Source organism: Anopheles coustani, chromosome 3 (genome assembly GCF_943734705.1).
Source record: "Anopheles coustani chromosome 3, idAnoCousDA_361_x.2, whole genome shotgun sequence".
Lineage (NCBI taxonomy): Eukaryota > Metazoa > Arthropoda > Insecta > Diptera > Culicidae > Anopheles > Anopheles coustani.
In genome coordinates this window covers 8,963,280-8,982,512 of record NC_071288.1, presented here as the reverse complement: position 1 = coordinate 8,982,512, position 19,233 = coordinate 8,963,280, and the positions used below count along the sequence as shown (strand labels likewise).

At 44.6% G+C, this 19,233-nt stretch overlaps 5 protein-coding genes across 5 annotated transcripts in view; all 5 read left to right on the top strand.

The window, feature by feature from the left end:
• The first annotated feature begins 4,319 nt into the window (after positions 1–4,319).
• LOC131260710 (alpha-mannosidase 2) lies at positions 4,320–8,969 on the top strand. The gene is made up of 5 exons (XM_058262506.1): positions 4,320–4,356; positions 4,607–4,768; positions 4,841–6,924; positions 7,040–8,126; positions 8,206–8,969. Exons 2-5 carry the CDS (start codon positions 4,664–4,666, stop codon positions 8,350–8,352), a joined length of 3,423 nt encoding a protein of 1,140 aa, XP_058118489.1. The 5' UTR covers positions 4,320–4,356; positions 4,607–4,663; the 3' UTR covers positions 8,353–8,969.
• A 481-nt stretch (positions 8,970–9,450) lies between these two features.
• LOC131260634 (ionotropic receptor 40a) lies at positions 9,451–12,661 on the top strand. The gene is made up of 6 exons (XM_058262405.1): positions 9,451–10,068; positions 10,137–10,884; positions 10,951–11,446; positions 11,532–11,788; positions 11,849–11,909; positions 12,631–12,661. The coding sequence occupies exons 1-6, from the start codon at positions 9,451–9,453 to the stop codon at positions 12,659–12,661; spliced, it is 2,211 nt and encodes a 736-aa protein (XP_058118388.1).
• A 427-nt stretch (positions 12,662–13,088) lies between these two features.
• Positions 13,089–14,531, top strand: LOC131260721 (uncharacterized). The gene is made up of 4 exons (XM_058262520.1): positions 13,089–13,285; positions 13,688–13,819; positions 13,876–13,986; positions 14,062–14,531. The coding sequence occupies exons 1-4, from the start codon at positions 13,124–13,126 to the stop codon at positions 14,416–14,418; spliced, it is 762 nt and encodes a 253-aa protein (XP_058118503.1). The 5' UTR covers positions 13,089–13,123; the 3' UTR covers positions 14,419–14,531.
• Positions 14,532–14,880: 349 nt separating this feature from the next.
• Positions 14,881–17,929, top strand: LOC131260715 (cysteine protease ATG4D). Its single transcript, XM_058262511.1, has 4 exons — positions 14,881–16,194; positions 16,315–16,644; positions 16,707–16,903; positions 16,988–17,929. The coding sequence occupies exons 1-4, from the start codon at positions 15,174–15,176 to the stop codon at positions 17,249–17,251; spliced, it is 1,812 nt and encodes a 603-aa protein (XP_058118494.1). The 5' UTR covers positions 14,881–15,173; the 3' UTR covers positions 17,252–17,929.
• A 310-nt stretch (positions 17,930–18,239) lies between these two features.
• Positions 18,240–19,233, top strand: part of LOC131260708 (RNA helicase aquarius) — a 40,010-nt gene continuing 39,016 nt past the window's right edge. The window contains exons 1-2 of the mRNA XM_058262504.1: positions 18,240–18,332; positions 18,404–19,222. Of these exons, the coding sequence (XP_058118487.1) occupies positions 18,240–18,332; positions 18,404–19,222 (912 nt within the window). The remainder of the gene's footprint in view (positions 18,333–18,403; positions 19,223–19,233) is intronic.

The window sequence follows — 19,233 nt, the reverse complement described above, 5'->3', positions numbered from 1 at the left end:
TTTTGTAAGGAGGTCAGCTATCATTTCTTCCGAAGGACAGTATGCACATTTCATATCACCTTTCTTGATTAGATCTTTCGTAAAGTGATATCTCGTAGCAATGTGCTTGGTCCTATTGCTCAACTTTTCTCCATCTAATAGTTTAAGACAGCTCTGATTATCTTCGTAGACTATAACTTCTTGTTCGTCGTTAAGTTCCTTTAGAAGTAATCTAAGCCATGTTGCCTCTTGCATTGCTTCCGATAAAGCTATGAACTCTGCTTCTGTGGTTGAAAGTGACACACAGCTCTGTTTCCTACATGCCCAACTAACTGTGCCACCATTCACTTGAAATACGTAACCACTGTTCGATTTCCTATCCTTTTTGTTTTCTGCCCAATCAGAATCGCAGTATCCGATCACTCCGTTTCTTGTACCTATCTTGCTTAGCCGCAAACGAAACTCGCTTGTTCCCTTCAAGTATCGTACCACCCTTTTCACTTCATTCCAATCTCTTTGTGTGGGTCTTACCGTTTTCTGGCTTAAGATCGAAACGGCTGCTGCGATGTCTGGTCGCGTATTAATCGCTATATACAGTAGCTTACCGATCATTTTCTGATAGTCGTAATTACTTGGAAGTGCATCACCTTCTTCTTCAGTCTTAACGTATTCGGGGTCGAGAGGAATGTAGGAGATCTTCGCATCGACTAGGCCACTAGCTTTGATCACGTCGCTTATGTACTTCCTCTGGCTCAGGAAATAATCTCCTCGTTTGTCCTTTTCTATTTCGATTCCTAAAAAGAAACAAACGTCCCCAATAACATTAACTTCAAAGGAACTCTGTAGTCCCGTAAGTAAAGATGAAATCATTCCGGGATCTTCACCAGCCACTATCAAATCATCTACATAGACGAGCACATAACACCATTTTCCTCGTTGTTGCTTTCGATATAAGCAGGTGTCTGCCAAACAACTGTTAAAACCTTGGCGTTTCAACTCCTCGTCCAGTTTCAAATTCCATGATCGTGCCGCCTGTTTCAGTCCATAAAGACCCTTATTCAGTTTACAGACTTTTCCATCAGCATTCACACCACACGGAAGTCGCATGTAAATCTCCTCATCTAGCTCAGCATACAAGAATGCGGTTTTGATGTCATATTGCTTTATCATCATTTTCCTTTTAGCTGCTACTGACATCAAAGTACGAAAGGTTGTTTGCCTGACTACTGGAGCAAATACTTCGTCGTAATCCTTTCCATACTGCTGGCTAAACCCTTGTGCGACTAAACGGGCTTTGTATCGACACAATTTCCCATCTGCATCGGTTTTACGTTTATAAACCCATTTGCACCCAATTGCTTTACGTCCTGGAGGCAAATCCACTAACGTCCATGTCTCATTAGCATCTATTGATTCCAGCTCTTCTGCCATAGCTTGCTTCCACTTATCAGCATCCAAGGAATCCATTGCCTCTGCAAAGCTCTTCGGTTCGTCGCTGGACAATTCTCGTTGACATGCAGCAATCCCATCTGGTTCGTCTTCCGGACTAGCATAATCAACATCACTGCTATCGTCCGACGATGCAAAACCTGTTGGTTTCGTTCTGGAAATCACATAGTCCTTATACTTTTCCGGTACTTTATGCTGACGTGTACTTCGTCTCACTGCCGGAGACACTTGCTCACTCGCAGTAGTTGATGGAGTATTCATGCCGGCCTGCGATGATGTATCGTTCACTCCAACTGTGCTATTCGTTGCGCGCACCGATTCGTCTTCACACAACTGGTCGCTCCCCTGTGCTTCACTAAAATCTAGCAATACTTTACTAGCACCTTTGGGAATCTCCTCATTATTTTCACCACCTTCATTGATGAAAATAACGTCACGACCTTTCAATAGGCACCCCGCAGCTGGATCATAAAGTCGGTACCCTTTCGTGTCTTCTTCGAATCCAGTAAGTACACATTCTCTGGATTTCGGGTCCCACTTCCGTCTTTTTATCTTTGGTATCTGAACCATTGCTTTCGTACCAAACACCCGAATATGCGCTAAATCGGGTTTCCGACCACTCCACACCTCCTCCGGAGTCAAATCATGGCCATTCGTAGGAGATCTATTTATTAAGTATACGGCAGTCTGCACAGCCTCCGCCCAGAACGGTTTTGGTAGTTTCGCTTCGTATAACAAGCATCGTGCTCGCTCCACAATGGTACGGTTAGCACGCTCTGCCATCCCGTTCTGCTCTGGCGTGTAATCATTAGTCGTCTGATGCCGTATGCCATGCTTCTCTAAGTACACTTGAAATATTCCGTTGATGTACTCCTTTCCGTTGTCGGTTCGTAGAACCTTTATTTGTCGTCCACACTGTCGTTCTGCCTTTGCGTGAAAATGCTTGAAGCACTTTAATACTTCATCTGCTGACTTGCTTTTCAGAAAATAAACAGACACTCGTCGTGACATATCATCGATAAAACTTAAATAATACCGATTACCTCCCAACGATGGCACTTCCATCGGACCAGAGATATCCGAGTGTATTACTTCTAGCAATCTATCAGCTCTCGTTCCACTGCTACTAAACGGCAGGCGCGTTTGTTTTCCCATGGGACAAATTCGACAGTCACTGATTGCACCTTTATCGCTCATCATCACACCACTAACCACACCGTTAGCCAGCTTCCGCAAGCTGTTTGCGTTTATGTGCCCCAAACGCTTGTGCCAGATCTCCATCGAGACACTTGATGAGCAGGCCATTACCTTGTCATTTCGTCTACGCGTGTTCCTCTCCACCATTTTGAAAAGATCGTTCACCATTTCTCCAGTCGCAATAACGTTGCCATCGTTGTTGATTATCCGGCAACCTTCGTTATTAAACACGACTATATTCCCCTTCTTTACTATCTGGGCCACCGATAGTAAATTCATCGAAAGATCAGGAATATACTGAACGTTGTGAACTGGTAGAGCACCCCCTAGATCGCTCTCCGCTGGGTAGATTCGTGCAACACCACATGCTTTTATCTGCATTGCATTTTTGTTTGCTGCCACGATCGTTCCACTTTTATACTTTACAGCATCCAAGAGCTCCAGGTTCCTCGTCATATGCATTGTGGCTCCCGAGTCCACATACCAATCGCTCTCCGCTCCCTCACCGACACTTAGTAACACTGCACCCAACGCATTCCCCTTTGCACTCGCTGAATTTTCAATGCAATGCCTGGCGATGTGACCAAATTTATTGCATTTCCAGCACTTGGGGCCTTTCCGATCGTTTCTTTTGCCCTGGTTCGTTTTGCGTGCCGTATGTGTATCACCGCGTGCGACACATATCCTCTCGCTACGGGATGACTCTTCTTCTTCTTGCAGTAAAATTGTTTTTACCGAGTCGCCCGTTATGATCGTACCTGAATTTTTCAACGCCATCACCATCGGCTGGTAGCGTTCAGGTAGTCCGGCAAGAAGCAGCGCACCAACAAAACGATCTGCAATTTCGAACCCGATTGCGCTCAATTGGTGGCAGGTAGATATCATTCTATTCGCATACGCTTCCATGGATCCGCAGCTCTCCAAGTCGGTTCGAATTAGCTTGTACAGCAACCCGACTTCTCGAGTCAAGCCCGTCTCTTCGAACGCTTCACAAAGCTTTTGCCACGCTTTCTGTGCAGTATGAGTCTCCTTCACATGGTAATAGTTATGCGGTTCCAATAATAGAATAATTTTTCCACGTGCTTTTCGATCTTTCACGGGATCCACTGCCTCCAATGTTCCATCGGCTTTAACCGTTGGTTGAACAGCGTCCCAAAGGTCCTCGACTTCTAATAAAGTTTGTACGGCGAATTTCCACGTTGACCAATTCTCGCGTCCAATTAATCTTTCGATTCCGAGAGTTTTATTTAATTCCGCCATTATGGGATTCTGGGCCCATAACCTGTTAAAATGTGAAACGATTAGATTCGGATTAGCAGAGCAATCACGTTACACGTCCTGTTCGTTTGAGGGTTGAAGCAAAAGAGAAAGACTTTTATTCTCAGGTTGATGTCCCTGCTGACATTTGCTGTTCGTTCGTTTACATTTTCGGTTTGACTTCTAACGCGTTGCCTAATATTCAACAGAATTCAATGCATCTTGCTTGGGATGAACCAACCTGGATAGTAATCACCTTGGTTGGGTTCTTGTTTTGACAATTGCCAACAAAGTGCCGAATCGGAGAAATCGCAGGTATTGAAAATTTCAACACTCTTTTTACACCTTTTGGGGCGGAATTGTGCAAAAATCTAGCCCTGCTTATTCTCGTATCGATAGTTCTAAACGAGATACTTAGTACTTGCAGTGTGTGATATATTGTTTCCATAATTTACTTCGTTTGAAAACACGAAGGTAATTCTAGCGACAGAACTATGATCACCGGTGTTGGATAGCATGATAGCGCTTCGCTTGTTCAAACAATGAATAATTTTTGTTACACTTTATCAACAACCTAGCATTAATTGCTTTTTCATTTAATTGGACTACAATGCCCAACTTTCTAGTTGGTGGTTGTGTATCAATTCATTTTGACGGTATAGGTGTTAGAAAATTCCCTGCACTGATAACAGGTTCATACATGATTTGCCTTTTCTGATTCTAGCAAAGCGACGACACCGGCACTGAAAATTGTACAGTTGGTTGTTGATGACGTGCCAGCATGGTGCGAATACGGAGGAAATTTGCTTTTGTACTATGCGGGGTCGCTTTCTTCGTATTTCTCGTTCTATACATGGTGCTTAACTATTCCGTTCCCGAGCGTGCAGTAAGTGAATGATCTAGAGCTAAAATCCTCCATATTACAGCCACATTTCACAATTATTCTACTTTCCACTAGACTCAGGATCTAAGCTATCTGGAGAAAAAGATAAAACAATTGGAAAATGGACTGAACAAACATCATCAAGAATTTGGCAACATTCGAAAACAGATTGATACTATCCGTGGTGCGGTAGACGGCGGTGATGATGTGTACGGTGAGCAAAGTAAAGTCTTGGACCAGGCGCCAGTACTGGGTGACCGGGAAATGATGAAAGAGTCGGTGATTGAGGCGAACGGAGGCGGCGCAGGTACGTGCCCTCTCAGGACAGACGTTCTACCACAGCCGGACATACAGATGCTTAACCTGTACGACCGAGTGTCGTTCGAAAACATCGACGGTGGTGCATGGAAGCAGGGATGGCCAATCAAGTACAACCTTAGCGAATGGGACAGCTATAACAAACTGAAGGTTTTTGTAGTACCGCACAGCCACAACGATCCTGGATGGATACAGACGTTCGATGAGTACTATGAGCGACAAACTAAAGCCATTTTCACCAATATGCTGAGACACCTGGATGAAAATTCTGGCATGCGATTTATTTGGGCAGAAATCGTCTACTTCGCGCACTGGTATGATAAGCTTGCGGAAGAACAGAAAGACATCGTGAAGCGGTTGGTGAAAAATCACCAGTTAGAGTTCGTTACCGGTGGTTGGGTGATGCCAGATGAAGCCAATTCCCACTGGTACTCGGTTTTGCTGCAGCTAACAGAGGGGCAGACATGGTTGAAAACTCGTCTCAACGTAACGCCAGTGTCGAGTTGGTCAATTGACCCGTTTGGAGTGTCCGCCACGATGCCGTACATACTAAAGCAGTCTGGATTCGAAAATTTGCTCATTCAACGGACACACTACATCGTCAAGAAAAACCTGGCATTGAAAAAGCAATTGGAATTCCGCTGGCGTCAGCTGTGGGATACCCGGGGCGATACGGATCTTTTCACTCACATGATGCCGTTCTACTCGTACGACGTACCACACACGTGCGGTCCCGATCCCAAGGTGTGCTGTCAGTTCGACTTCAAGCGACTCCCAGGTCAAGGGCTCACCTGCCCTTGGAACGTTCCACCGAAACAGATTTCCGATCAGAATGTGGCCGAACGGGCGCAAACTATCGTCGACCAGTGGCGAAAAAAATCGGTCCTCTATCGCACCCGGAACGTTCTCATTCCGCTAGGAGATGATTTCCGATACACAACCAGCGTTGAATGGGAAGCGCAAAGGGTGAATTTCGAGCGCCTGTTCGACTACATCAACAACGAACCATCGTTGAACGTTGAGGCCAAATTTGCCACTTTGCAAGAATACTTCGACGCAGTACGCGCGACAAGCAGCAAGTCAGGTGGAATGGAGCAGTTCCCATCGCTCTCGGGCGATTTCTTCACGTACGCTGACGTCAACCAGGACTATTGGAGTGGCTACTTCACCTCGCGGCCGTACCACAAGCGTCTGGATCGTATACTGCTGCACTACATACGCTCGGCGGAAATGCTTCACGCTTGGAACACTTGGGAACCGGCTGCCGAGTGGGCGCCTCTGTCAGATCGCCTGGAGTACGCCCGACAGCAGCTGTCGCTATTCCAGCACCACGATGGTATCGCCGGCACGGCAAAAGATCACGTCATGGAGGACTATGCAAAACGCATGACGCGTGCATTAGAGAACTGCAAATTTGTCATGCAGCAGGCCGTGTATCGGTTGCTAACGAAACCTTCCATCTATCAACCGGACCCATCGTTCCACTATCTTTCGATCGATGACTCGCGAACGGTGAACGGGTCAGACAGTGTGCGACCGATGATTATTCTCGGTGAGGAACTTCCGACGAAACAGATTGTGCTGCACAACTCGCTAGCGTATACGCGATCTGAGGTAGTGGAGTTCTTCGTGGGCAGCCCGTTCGTGTCGGTACGAGACGGTAATGGAGGAACAGTTCCGAGCCAAGTTGCACCAGTATGGTCATGGCACACGCGCCCAGACGGCGTCAGTCAACCTCAGCCTTCGAATACGAAGTTTCGTCTGCTTTTCCGAGCAAGCGTCCCGCCACTTGGTTTGAGCGTTTACACAATTCATTCGCAGAACAGTGTAGACGATTCACAGTAAGTATTATGTATAGTTTAATAGTTCAATAATTTACTTACCCATGCCTCATCAAATCCCCCTGCTGTGGGTTACAAGCAAGTTGCTTTACAAGCTGTTTTCTTTTTATTGCAGTGGTGTTACATATTCAAAGGTGAGCATTTTGTCGAAATCCCCGTTCACAGTGAACTTGGCCAGCGGATATCCCGAAGAAATAGATCACGCTATACCGCGTGAAGTATCGCTACGCGTAGGAGAGGAAGGATCACCGAGCGCTGCTTTCAACTCGAAAGGATTGCTAAAATCAATAACGATCGAGAATAATCAAGCGACGGTACCCGTGCACCTAGAATTTTACCGTTACGGTATGCAGCTAAGCCAGGGCAAGAGCGGTGCTTATTTGTTCCATCCTGCCGGTAACGCCACGGTTCTTGAGTACGAGCATCCAATTGTGCTGATTGTAAAGGGCCCGTTAGAGGCGAGCATAACAGCTGGTTTACCTTTTGCCGTGCATCAAACGATCTTGCGCGACGAAGCCCTCGAGATACGCAATTTGATTGATATCGGGCAGCGAGATAATACCGAAATAGTGATGCGCTTGCAGACGAATATCAATAGTGGAAACATGTTCTACACTGACCTGAATGGGATGCAAATTATTAAACGAAAGCGCTTCCAGAAGCTGCCGTTGCAGGCGAACTACTACCCGGTTCCATCAACCATGTATATCGAAGATGATAATTATCGGCTGACCCTGCTCAGTGCTCAACCGCTCGGCGGTTCTTCTTTGAGTTCTGGCGAGATGGAAATTATGCAGGATCGGCGTTTAACACGCGACGATGATCGTGGGCTTGGTCAAGGGGTTCAGGACAACTTACCAGTGCTGCATCTTTTCCGCTTGGCACTGGAGGCACGTGAGTCGTGCACGAAGCCCGATCCAGATTATCCGACCGGGTTCCTTACGCTGCCCACTTACATGCTGCAGCAAAGTTTACTTCATCCGTTAGATAAGTTTATCTACAACGAAAACGATTGGACGGGCCTACTGGCGGATGGTTTCGGAACGCGGCACGAACCTTTGGAGCGCGGTATGGAAGTGGTTGCGATGCGAGAACTGCCGCACGTAAGATTCGGTCGGACCACGTCCGGACATCCCATAGGGTTGGTGATCCATCGGACCAACTTCGAAGACTGCGGTTCGGAGGCAAACACCGAAGGCTTGGTAAGTGTATTCTTTGAATGACTGTGCCTATGACACTGACTCTATCCTATATCTATCTTTGTCCTTGTTTCGTTTACAGCTTAATATAAAGAAGCTTCTCAATTTGGGAGACGAGCACGATATCTTCACTGCCCCTTTGACGCTTCTGAAACCCCAGGAAATGGTTCAATCCGACGATCTTACTCTCTGCCCGATGGATGCCAAAGCGTACATAGTGAAGCGATAGAAATTTGGCAGCAGAAACTATGATATTTAACATTTTACGCGTAAACAATTGAAAAATGTCTCATATTTGAACCTTGCACGCAAACATTTTACAATTAAATGCTGCATTTTGCGCATCAGAAGCACTGTACACACCCCAAACAAGAAGGTTCTATACTAAAGCATGTGAAGTATCCGAGTATGGCTGATGGGTGTGTTTAAACGAATGTACAATGGAGGGATTTTCTTTGTAAAAGATCATCCAACTCTTATTTCTTAAGTAGCTGGTTAATTCTGGTTTTCCCAAGTTGTAGTTCGACGGCATTCGTAAGTAAGGTAATCGATGTTCGAGTACAACAATCTTTATTCCAGTGAGCTCTTTTATTTAGTTTGTTTGCCTATATCGTGTGATTGTTTTGTGTGGGAATATCATATAAAATTTATGCTTACAACCAGAAGAATACTGAATTTGTAGTTTGAATTTGGTTTTGTGTGTGGAAAAAATCAACAGTCACCGAGAAACTTATAACCGAACATTGCGCTCACGAACTTAAACCTAAGTTAGGAAGAATGAATTAGTTGCTATGTATGCATCAAATGTACACTGTAGATAAATAATAAAACCTCACACCCTCTCAATATAAGATACAAATGCTATTGTTACTCTTACGTTTATTAAAGTAACTTTTTGATGGTTACCACAATCTGATCCTGTAGTATCTGAAATAAAAGCTTCCTGAGCAGCAAGAAACTGTAAGACACTCTCCCAGCACGACCGTTCATCGCCTTCTATCGACACGAGTGCTTTCATAATTGTAAACCACATGCGCGAATTGGATTGATGGACAGGTTAACGATATGAACTACTTTCTTGGGAGATTTGGTTGTAAATATTTTATGCTTTCTAAATGAGTTTGCTTTCTTCGCTAGCTCGGACTCTGTATAAATACCCATGGCCACTTTAGAATCTTTACAATCGCAATCAGGTCTGAGATCTTGGTCTGGAGCCACGATGAAATACTACCAGCTACTAATTTTACTTGAAACTTGTTGGATATTGCATGGTGGTAAGTATTTGGATCAGATAACGTAATTTTGTTTTATCAATGTAAAGAATAAAATGTTTGCAGCATCACCGAACGCTGGAAATCTTATAGCTGTCTACGAAAAGTCTAATCAATCAGGCATGATAAGAGGCATCTCGGAGATGATCAACCTCTTGTCGCCGAAATCACTGGTGATTCTGGTGCAGAATGAAACGAAAATCGATCGGCTCGATAAGTTAACCGTTCTCATCCATCGCCACAGCATTCCGACCTGCGTTTACTATGATCTGGAGGGGTATTTTAATTTAATCGAGGAAAATCTTAAGCAATCTCTTGAGACGACTTCACTCATTTTTTGTCATCCGGAGGACATGCTACAGGACATCATCGGTAGACGGTTGGCTCATCGGCTCAGTCTATTCATCTTCTACTGGGGTGCGTCACAGTTGCCGAAGCGACTGAATAGTGCGTTGCTGAAGGAACCATTCCGTGTGGCAGTGATAACGAATCCTCGACGAAACATTTACCGTATATTTTACAATCAAGCCAAGCCGAATAATCGTGGGGAAATGTTGAGCTCCAACTGGTTCGATGGAAACGATATGACATTCAAACGCGTACCGTTGCTACCGTCTCCAACGGAAGTGTACAAAAATTTCGAAGGACGCATTTTTAGCATCCCAGTGATTCATGTAGGTGAGAGTGGAATTTATTTAAGCATGTGGAAATGGAATAACATCTCCTTTTTTTCGTACCGCAGAAACCACCATGGCACTTTGTGTTGTATGGAAACACTAGTGAAATGGTTGGTGATGCGACCAACAGTTCCAATTCCGAAGTAGGCTTCGAAATGGACTTGGAACGAAACGTTACCGTGGAAAGCGACGAAGCCTACTTCACCGTGAAAGGTGGACGGGACCACAATCTGATGCAGCTCATCGCAGAACGGATGAATTTTAGTTTCCAGTATGTGGAACCACCGGAAAAAATTCAAGGCATTGCGCTTAGCGCTGAGGACAATGCCAGTTTTTCTGGCGCATTGGGGATGTTGCAGAGGCGAGAAGTAGACCTGTACCTGGGCGACGCAGCCGTAACCTGGGAACGTATGAAAGCGGTCGAGTACTCCTTTTTCACCCTCGCTGATTCGGCCGCCTTTGTAACGCACGCTCCACGCAAACTAAACGAAGCGTTAGCTCTGGTGCACCCGTTTCAGTTGACCGTGTGGCCACCAGTTATTATTACTATTTTCATCTCTGGTCCGATCTTGTTCCTTATTATTTCAACGCCGTTTCGCTGGAGGCGAATAAACCAACCGAACAGTCGTAACGATTTGTGGTTGCGAAAAAGAGCTCGGAAAGGCAAACCAGCTTTCTATCATCTACGATACATTGAGGAGATGAATTATACCCGCTTTGCGACAAGGCGAATCCATTTAATGGAAGAAAAACAAGATTACCCTAGCCTAGAACGATGTATTTGGTATACCATCAACATTTACCTTCGCCAATGTAAGTTTCCCTGAAATATTCATAGATGTACTCCATAACATAACTAGTGTGGTTTCGAAATTTTAGCGGCAAACATTCCGTTCGACGGCCACCTGGCAAGGTTCTTCTCAATATTGTTATGGCTATGCGCTACTTATGTCCTCGGTGATGTGTATTCCGCTCAGCTTACATCCCAGCTGGCACGCCCTGCACGCGAAAGTCCAATCAATACCCTTGGCCGCTTGGAACATCGGATGGCTGCGGATGGTTATCAGCTGCTTGTAGAGCGCCAAAGTGCTTTTCACGCAGCCTTGGTCAACTCGACTGGGATCTTACAGCGTCTCTACCGTTTAACACGCCAAAGATCGATCAACGATTCATTTCTGGTGGGCTCAGTGGAGGAGGGCATTCGGGTCCTGCAGGATGATCCAAAGTTTGCTGTCTTCGGGGGTCGTGAAACATTGTATTTCAACACGAAACGATATGGCGCCAATCGGTTCCAGCTTAGCGAGAAGCTGTATACGCGATATTCCGCCGTTGCCGTGCAGATTGGATGCCCGTTTCTGGATAGTTTGAACGATGTGTAAGAAACATATATCAATCCTATTGATTAGTATTCTCCTAATACGATATTTTAAAATTCTTTTAAAACTGGCATCCTTTTTCAGTATCATGCGATTATTCGAGGCAGGAATCATAGAGAAAATAACCATTGCAGAATACGAGCGTATGTTCGGTCGTCAAAGTGGTGGTGTTTCGCATGCGGAGGAAACTGTCCGATCAGCCAAATCTACCAACTCCGAGTGCGATGCGGAAGGCATCGGTGGGAAACGCAAATCGGATTCTAATGAAAAGTTGCAACCGATGAACCTCCGCATGCTGCAAGGTGCTTTTTTGGTTCTAGCATGCGGTCACTCTTTGGGAGGTTAGTGGAAGGATTTAAAAAATTGAAAACGTTTTAATAAATTTTCACTCAACATGATAGGAATTTGCCTCTTCGTGGAACGGCATCTCATTTTTATAACCCGATGTGGAATGACCCTCAGGCAGCTGTGGAATCAAGGAAAACAAATACTCACCCATTTATGTAGTGTGGTCAGAGGTCGTACTTTGAAAGTTCAACAGTGAAAAGTCTACACGAACGTATTAATTTAACAAGTTCATATTATTTATTAGTGCAGTTGTTATGCGATGGAATCCGCCCTTATGGCTTAGGCACAGTATCACTGTTTTCCATTGGTTTCAACGCGGAACCCTAAGTTTTTTTCCGCTGAACGTAGCTTCTCATTATGTTGAGTGGTCCGGGATAATATACTTTCCATTAGGGCCATGAAATCTTCGTTCTGTTTTTTTAAATAAGATGTTGCTTGTTTCACGGGTTTTTGTAATTTTTCTTCTTGCTCCTCATGTTGCTTCAGTTTATCGAAATACGGTTTGTAGCGTGCACTGCTTTTCTTCTTGTACGTTTCATGCACATTGTTCATTGCATTTTTCAATCCTTGGAGACTTTTTCTTAATTCTTGGTTTACTGCGGAATTCAAAGCAAGAACGCCATTCGTGGATTTATTTTTGTCTAGCTGCTGGCTTGCTTGGTATTCATTACTGCTCCCGACATGGCCGATCTGCACGACTGTTTCGCACCTCTGCCGACGTCTGATTTCAACTTCGCTAGCGATGTTATCTACAACCTCCACGGTTTTCGTGCGAGTATATTGAGTAACACCTTTTTTATTCTCCATTCTGTTTCTATGTGCTTTTGAAATCCAGTAACAAGTGTGATGAAGGATATCTGCCGTAATGTGCACAGCGCGGTGTCCGATGATCAACTGTTTGTCATGGTCCAACAAAAGAAAATTCTATAGGATCGCCTAGGGCAACGGGAGTAACGTGTGCTCGCCTGCTTTGTTCTTCGGTTGTAATAAATTTGAGCTACCATTTATATTTTTGCAAAAAATCTGAACGAAGCAAAACTTGTAACCTTGCAACAAATCCGAATGAATGGTTTCAATTAAACAATTAAAGTATGAATTCTCATATTGCACAATGTTTTAAAGATTTTCACAGTTTTCGGATTACCTACATTTTTTGTGTTTTTAAATTTTATAAACTCGTATGAAGCAGCCCTGGTACTCTAATCGACCCTGTTGTTTGTAAACACAAATGGCAGTTGATTTTTATTTACAAATCGAACCAATGGTATTTTGTAAACTTGTTGAGGTATCCTTCCGTATTTTACAGATGCGTTGAACCGAACACTACGATGGAAGCTGAAAAATTGAGAGATATTGTACTCAACGCTCAGCAGCCATACGTGATAACGAAAAAGAAGTTACCGTGGAACTGTTTCGAATTAACTTTGGAAGAGTGGTGCCATTTGTTTGATAGCTCCAGCAAAGATCTAACACCCTTTGCTGGAAGCACAGTAAGTAGCGGTTGTAGCCCACAGTGGGAAAGGCAGCGCACCGAGGTGCGAATGAAAATGAGTGATATCTGTAAATTAAGCTCATCCGTCCCCGAACGGTGGAATTCATTCAGTTATCGCAACATACATGAACTACCAGAAGTTTGTCGAAGAGGAGTAAATTTTGCACCATTTGGGTTTCCAGAAGTCGAGGACGATGTTACTTTTTGGGTTGGTTCAGCGAATGCACATACTCCTTGCCATTACGATACATACGGATGTAACATCGTAGTTCAGGTGTACGGGAGAAAATCTTGGATTCTGCTGCCGCCCGATGCAAAGCTAACATCCACACGTATCCCATTCGAAGAGTCGAGTGTGTATAGCAAAGAAAATTTTTATAGCCCTTCTTCTTATGCTCAGTTGGTCGGTGTGGAAAACCAAGTATATCATACTGTTTTAGAACCTGGCATGGCGCTAATCGTCCCACCAAAATGGTGGCATTTTGTGGAAAATCTCGAACCGTCCCTTAATTTCAATACCTGGTTAAGTTTGGTGAGTATTAACGACAGTTGTATTGAAAGCAGTTAACGCAATTGCATTTCTTTTAGGAAAAGGATGTTGATTCGCATATATCGGAGTGCATTACGAAAATATTAGTTCAAGACATCTGCAATGGACTTCCCAAAGATATGCACCAATTTGTATTGAATCCAAATGAGGTAATGTATATAATATGTTTCAAAAAGCCCCACAGTACAGATACATTTTATTGTAAAAATGTGTTTATGTTTCAGGACGAAATTTTGTCACAAAGTAGCATCGATGAATCGTACGAAATACTGAATTATCTACTTAACTTGAAGCGGACTAACAAGCAGCTCTGCTCAGATTTGAAAAGGTATCCTTCTGGATACATCAGCAGCGACGAATTCGGTAAATTGGTCGAAGCTTGTGAATCAGAAGTAAAAGCTGTCCCTCTTCTTGATCCCTGTGATTTTTTCCATATGATGAAGAAAAATAGTTCTCGCTATGATCCAGCCCTTGACCTCCAGTATACCGCAAGTCAAACGGAGCGTTTGGATAGAATAAGCAATGTGATCAATATAAATTGTGATCCGGATACAGTTGCGCATATTGAAAAGATGTTATAATGTACATTATGTGTAAAACATAAATAGACAAAGAAGATTAGGCAGTTATGACTTTATATCGAGGAGTAGTTTAATTAAACGGACTTCTTGTAAACATGTTGTTTTCTATTCGTTTTGCACTCTTCAAATATAACACTAATTACATTAGGTAGCTAAGGTCTTATTATTAAATAAAAAGTGATCTTTATTTTAAAAATCAATAACCATCCTCTATGGTATAAAGTTTCCTTCGCCATCCCTTTCCGAAAATGCTGATTTTACCATCTCGCTATGCATTGCAAATTTTTCGACATCAAACAGTCGGTGTAAACGAAAGGATTTGGTACACCCTGTTTTGTTATGACGTCTGCGCCCCACACAAAGAAGAATGTGATCGAAGAAAACATAACTTTTTGTTTTGCCAACCATTAGAAAAACATTAGCGCAATTGGAATTCAACGTTTGCAACGTAATGTGCAGAAATTTGCCCTTAGTGTGGCCTCGGTACAACATTTAAAGGTAAACGTTGTGCGAAAATTATAGGTCGTGACGAAAGGAACCTGAAAACTGGCCTTCAAAGTGATTGCAGTGCGCGTAATTCCCCGTTTGCAACGATTAGCAAACATGTCCATGGTCATTCGTTGACACTTTGTCACCTGATTGGAGGGGTGTGTGGTTAGCGATCGAACAATTTGCCGTTAGTTTGTTAGTATATCCGCGACGGTCAAAACTGTTTCCAAGTGGATACCAGAGAAAAGAATCCCACGGTATCAAAGATGAATTACGACGTGCTGTTAAACCGTACGGGGTTCAGCAAGTTGACTGTGACACCACAACACTTCCGCAGTGTCTCCGAAGGTGACTCGCGACAGCGTGAACCTACTTCCGGTAGTGGGAGCGCCGATGGGGGGAAAGTTGCTGGAAGAAAAATATCGCTGCCACAACACGCGCAGCGCCAGGAGTCACTGTCCGCTTCATCAAGCCCGATGCGTGGAGGGCCCATGAGCAGTTTTGCCGCCGGTGGTGGAGCTCCAGGCGAAGAGTTCAAGGGCAAGGTAGAATCGAAGCTTTTGACTATGTGGAACAACATGAAGTTTGGCTGGAGCTACAAGATGAAACCAAACTTCTCGAAGGAGCAGCCCCTCTGGTTGCTCGGCCGTTGCTATCATCAAAAGACGACCCCCGTTGCGTCGATGGAAAGCTCCGTCGAACTCGGCACTGCCGGACCGGATGGGCAGTTGATGGAGCTTCGAAATGTGCCCACCGTCTACCTGACCGAGGGGACCAACTCGCCACCGGAAGAAACGGGGACGGATGCGATTGAGGACAGCAGCCCGGAAGCCATTATCGAGGAAGAAGGGATAGATGCGTTTCGACGGGACTTTATTTCTCGCATATGGATGACGTATCGGCGCGAGTTTCAGACGATGGACGATTCAAACTACACCTCCGATTGCGGTTGGGGTTGTATGATCCGTAGCGGTCAGATGCTGTTGGCGCAAGGCCTGGTGGCGCACTTTCTTGGCCGCAGTTGGCGCTGGGACGTGTCCATGTTCCTTGCATACGAGGAGAGCATACATCGGAAGGTGATCCGTTGGTTCGGCGATACATCCTCCAAAACGAGCCCTTTTTCAATCCACACCTTGGTGGCACTGGGAAAGGAATCTGGCAAGAAGCCTGGCGATTGGTATGGACCGGGTGCCGTTGCACATTTGCTACGGCAAGCGGTGCGATTGGCGGCACAGGAAATTACCGACCTTGATGGTGTTAATGTTTACGTGGCGCAGGATTGTGCCGGTGAGTATGATTAAAATTATCACCGTTTTTAGTTCGTTTGCGTTGTGATTCACACAAGCGCACAGGCGATACACGAGCCATCGTTTTAACAATCTTCTTATCTACATTCATCTTTTCCAGTCTACATACAGGATATAATTGACGAATGCACGGTGCCAGCGACACCGGCCGGTGCACCGTGGCAACGGAAAGTAAATACACAAATAAGCACATCGCATGGAACCCATCATCTCAGACAGGGTCGGACTTCCCCAGTGGGGCTTCCGGACGAAGGGGAATCCCAGTCCACTCATTGGAAATCTTTGATACTTCTCGTACCGTTGCGGCTAGGAACGGACAAACTAAACCCCATCTACAACGAATGTCTCAAGGCGATGCTCAGCCTAGAGTACTGCATCGGTATAATTGGGGGACGTCCCAAGCACTCGTTGTACTTTGTTGGCTATCAAGGTACAGTAGTTTCTCGGGGAGGGAAAAAATGAAATTAACATTTTCGCGATGCTTACTTTCAGAGGATAAACTGATACACCTCGATCCCCACTACTGCCAGGACATGGTGGATGTGAATCAGGAAAACTTTTCCGTTGCATCGTTCCACTGCAAATCGCCACGGAAAATGAAACTCAGCAAGATGGACCCCAGCTGTTGTATTGGGTTTTACTGCGAGACGAAAAAGGATTTTTATAAGTTTATCGACAGTGTGAAGCCGGTAATGATGTCGCCGTTGTTGTGTCAGGTTTCAGACGTAGGTCGCACGAAATTTATTCCTATTTCTTTGTCACTCGCCTTTCAGTTTCTTACTCCCGCGCCTCATTCGAGCCCAGACGTGGCATCATCATCGTCTGGTTCCGGCTTGGCAACGGGCGCAGTTAACTATCCAATGTTTGTATTCTGTCGGGGGAAAAGTAGTGAACAGCGAGCCGATCTTCCCGGGCACCAACAACAGTATGCGCATCCGACGGCTTACCGATCACCGCCGGTGCAAAGTTCGGCTCCCGAAAACGATGATGAAGACGACGACGAGGAAGACGAGGCTATCGAATTCGTCATCATATAACAGACATGTCTTACAAAGGAAGGTGGCTTCGTGTATGCTGCCATTGTCGCCCAACATGCTGCCAAGGGTATAGCAAACGGATGTACGTTTATGAACTATAAGCTAGCTTTTTCGGATTCCTTAATGTTACTCTATGAAGTAACATTCCATCATCAAACATTGTTTCCAATGAATCATTACGCAAAGCAATTTAAGATACGTAAATGAGTTCAAATTTACAGCGATTGTTGATTAGTTCAATGTGCCCTGGGTCAATCGTAAAGAACAAAAGATTTGGTACTTATAAATTATTAGAATGCATACTGTCGAACATCTCAGTAAAAGGAGCAAAGCATCGCCTTGTACAGCACACCGTTATTATCAGCGTGTGGATACGATTACACTACAAGATTGGCTATTATGTATTACGAAGACTGTACACATTTTACGACCAGCGATGCCTTCCAATCGCTTAAGATGCGTATATAAGTATGTTATTAATTTATGCGATTATGACTAATTTATTTAATCTGATTTGTTGTTCATTTAACTTGTTTCGGATTTGCTTACCGTTAGTCAATTCTAGAATTCGTACTTATTTCAAAGATGCATGGAACAAAGTAAAACACTAGAACAATATCGTTTAGGCTTAGTTTATTTTTCATACAAGCAACAAATATACGCTAACTAATAAACCGACATCATTGTTTCTTCTTTTTAATTTATAGATTTAAAACTATTAATGCTAGCGATTAGAGATTTGAGATTTAACCGGATTTTTCCATCGTTGAGCAACTGCGATGCGACATTTTTTAAAACCAAGTAAAAAGCGACATCTACCGGAAAGACAAAAAACTTGACGAACTGTCAAACTGATGTTTGTGATAAACTAGTTTGTTTTGATTTGGCGACGCGGTAGCATTAAAAATTTCACCGGCCGGTATTCGGATAGATTTACGCCTCGTTACGAAAAGAGTTTACGTTACAACGGCTTGTTTTATCGTACAAAATGGCTCCACAGGATGAGGTGCAAACTCAGGACAAACCTATGCCCAAAGGCGCGCTTACACTGTCGCAAATCAACGCGGATGAAATCACTTTCGTATGTATACTTCAACTCTTCACCGCCACACTACGAGTGTTCTAATGAATGTTATTCCAATCCATTTGCAGCTGGCCAATCGTTTTTGGGCTCCGGATACGGCCAACGTCCATGAGCCCTACAACCCGCAAATAATAGAAGATGTGTATCGGAAAGAAATTTGCGATACGCGTCACTCCTTGCGGCGCATCATGATGCTGGAGTTTAGTCAGTACCTGGAGAACTATCTGTGGCCGAATTTCGACGGCGAGCAGTCCAGCCGAGCCCATCTGATGTCGATTGTCGCGATGGTGAATGAAAAGTTTCGGGAAAAAGTGGAAGTGTGGAAAGTGTTCGAAGGGAACGCGGATCGGTTCGCCGTTTTTTTCCAGCGTGTGCTGGAGGCGTGCGTCGAAGAACGACCCATCACGGCGGGAATCATGCGTGAGCAAACGGCCCTGCTCGTGTTTCTTAACCACTGCTTCAACAGCATGGAGGTGGAACTGTGCCGGAATCAGGCGAAGCGGTTAGTTTCTCTAGCCATGTGGTCCTGCCTGCAGCCCCGAAGACGGGAGCAAGAGTTGAATCAAATCCCCGAATGGCGCAAGTTCTGGAAGAAGCTGCAAAAGCGAGAGAAACCGGAGCAAAAAGCCAAGCTCAACTGGGAACGTCATTTTTTGCAAAATCTCATGATTAAATTCATTCGCATTCTCGAAAGCATTCCCGCCGACGGGCCCGTGTGTGAGGAATCCGTGCGCTACTGTGAACGGTTTGTGGAGTTTTTAATCGACTTGGAAGCGCTACTGCCCACGAGAAGATTTTTTAACACCGTCATGGACGACTGTCATGTTGTGGTGAGATGTTCAATATCCTCATTGGTGATGCGCGAAGAAGGACATCTTTTCTCCCAGGTGAGTCATTT

Excerpts from the sequence above, each read along its gene's own strand:
- LOC131260710 (XM_058262506.1), top strand. The coding sequence starts at position 4,664 with ATGGTGCGAATACGGAGGAAATTTGCTTTTGTACTATGCGGGGTCGCT. Across the intron at positions 6,925-7,039 it reads AACAGTGTAGACGATTCACA|TGGTGTTACATATTCAAAGG; the intron begins GTAAGTATTATG and ends TTTTTATTGCAG. Across the intron at positions 8,127-8,205 it reads AGGCAAACACCGAAGGCTTG|CTTAATATAAAGAAGCTTCT; the intron begins GTAAGTGTATTC and ends TTTCGTTTACAG.
- LOC131260634 (XM_058262405.1), top strand. The coding sequence starts at position 9,451 with ATGTTTGCAGCATCACCGAACGCTGGAAATCTTATAGCTGTCTACGAA. Across the intron at positions 10,885-10,950 it reads CAACATTTACCTTCGCCAAT|CGGCAAACATTCCGTTCGAC; the intron begins GTAAGTTTCCCT and ends TCGAAATTTTAG. Across the intron at positions 11,447-11,531 it reads CTGGATAGTTTGAACGATGT|TATCATGCGATTATTCGAGG; the intron begins GTAAGAAACATA and ends ATCCTTTTTCAG.
- LOC131260721 (XM_058262520.1), top strand. The coding sequence starts at position 13,124 with ATGGAAGCTGAAAAATTGAGAGATATTGTACTCAACGCTCAGCAGCCA. Across the intron at positions 13,286-13,687 it reads CACCCTTTGCTGGAAGCACA|TTGGTCGGTGTGGAAAACCA; the intron begins GTAAGTAGCGGT and ends TCTTATGCTCAG. Across the intron at positions 13,820-13,875 it reads TCAATACCTGGTTAAGTTTG|GAAAAGGATGTTGATTCGCA; the intron begins GTGAGTATTAAC and ends CATTTCTTTTAG.
- LOC131260715 (XM_058262511.1), top strand. The coding sequence starts at position 15,174 with ATGAATTACGACGTGCTGTTAAACCGTACGGGGTTCAGCAAGTTGACT. Across the intron at positions 16,195-16,314 it reads CGTGGCGCAGGATTGTGCCG|TCTACATACAGGATATAATT; the intron begins GTGAGTATGATT and ends CATCTTTTCCAG. Across the intron at positions 16,904-16,987 it reads TTATCGACAGTGTGAAGCCG|TTTCTTACTCCCGCGCCTCA; the intron begins GTAATGATGTCG and ends CTCGCCTTTCAG.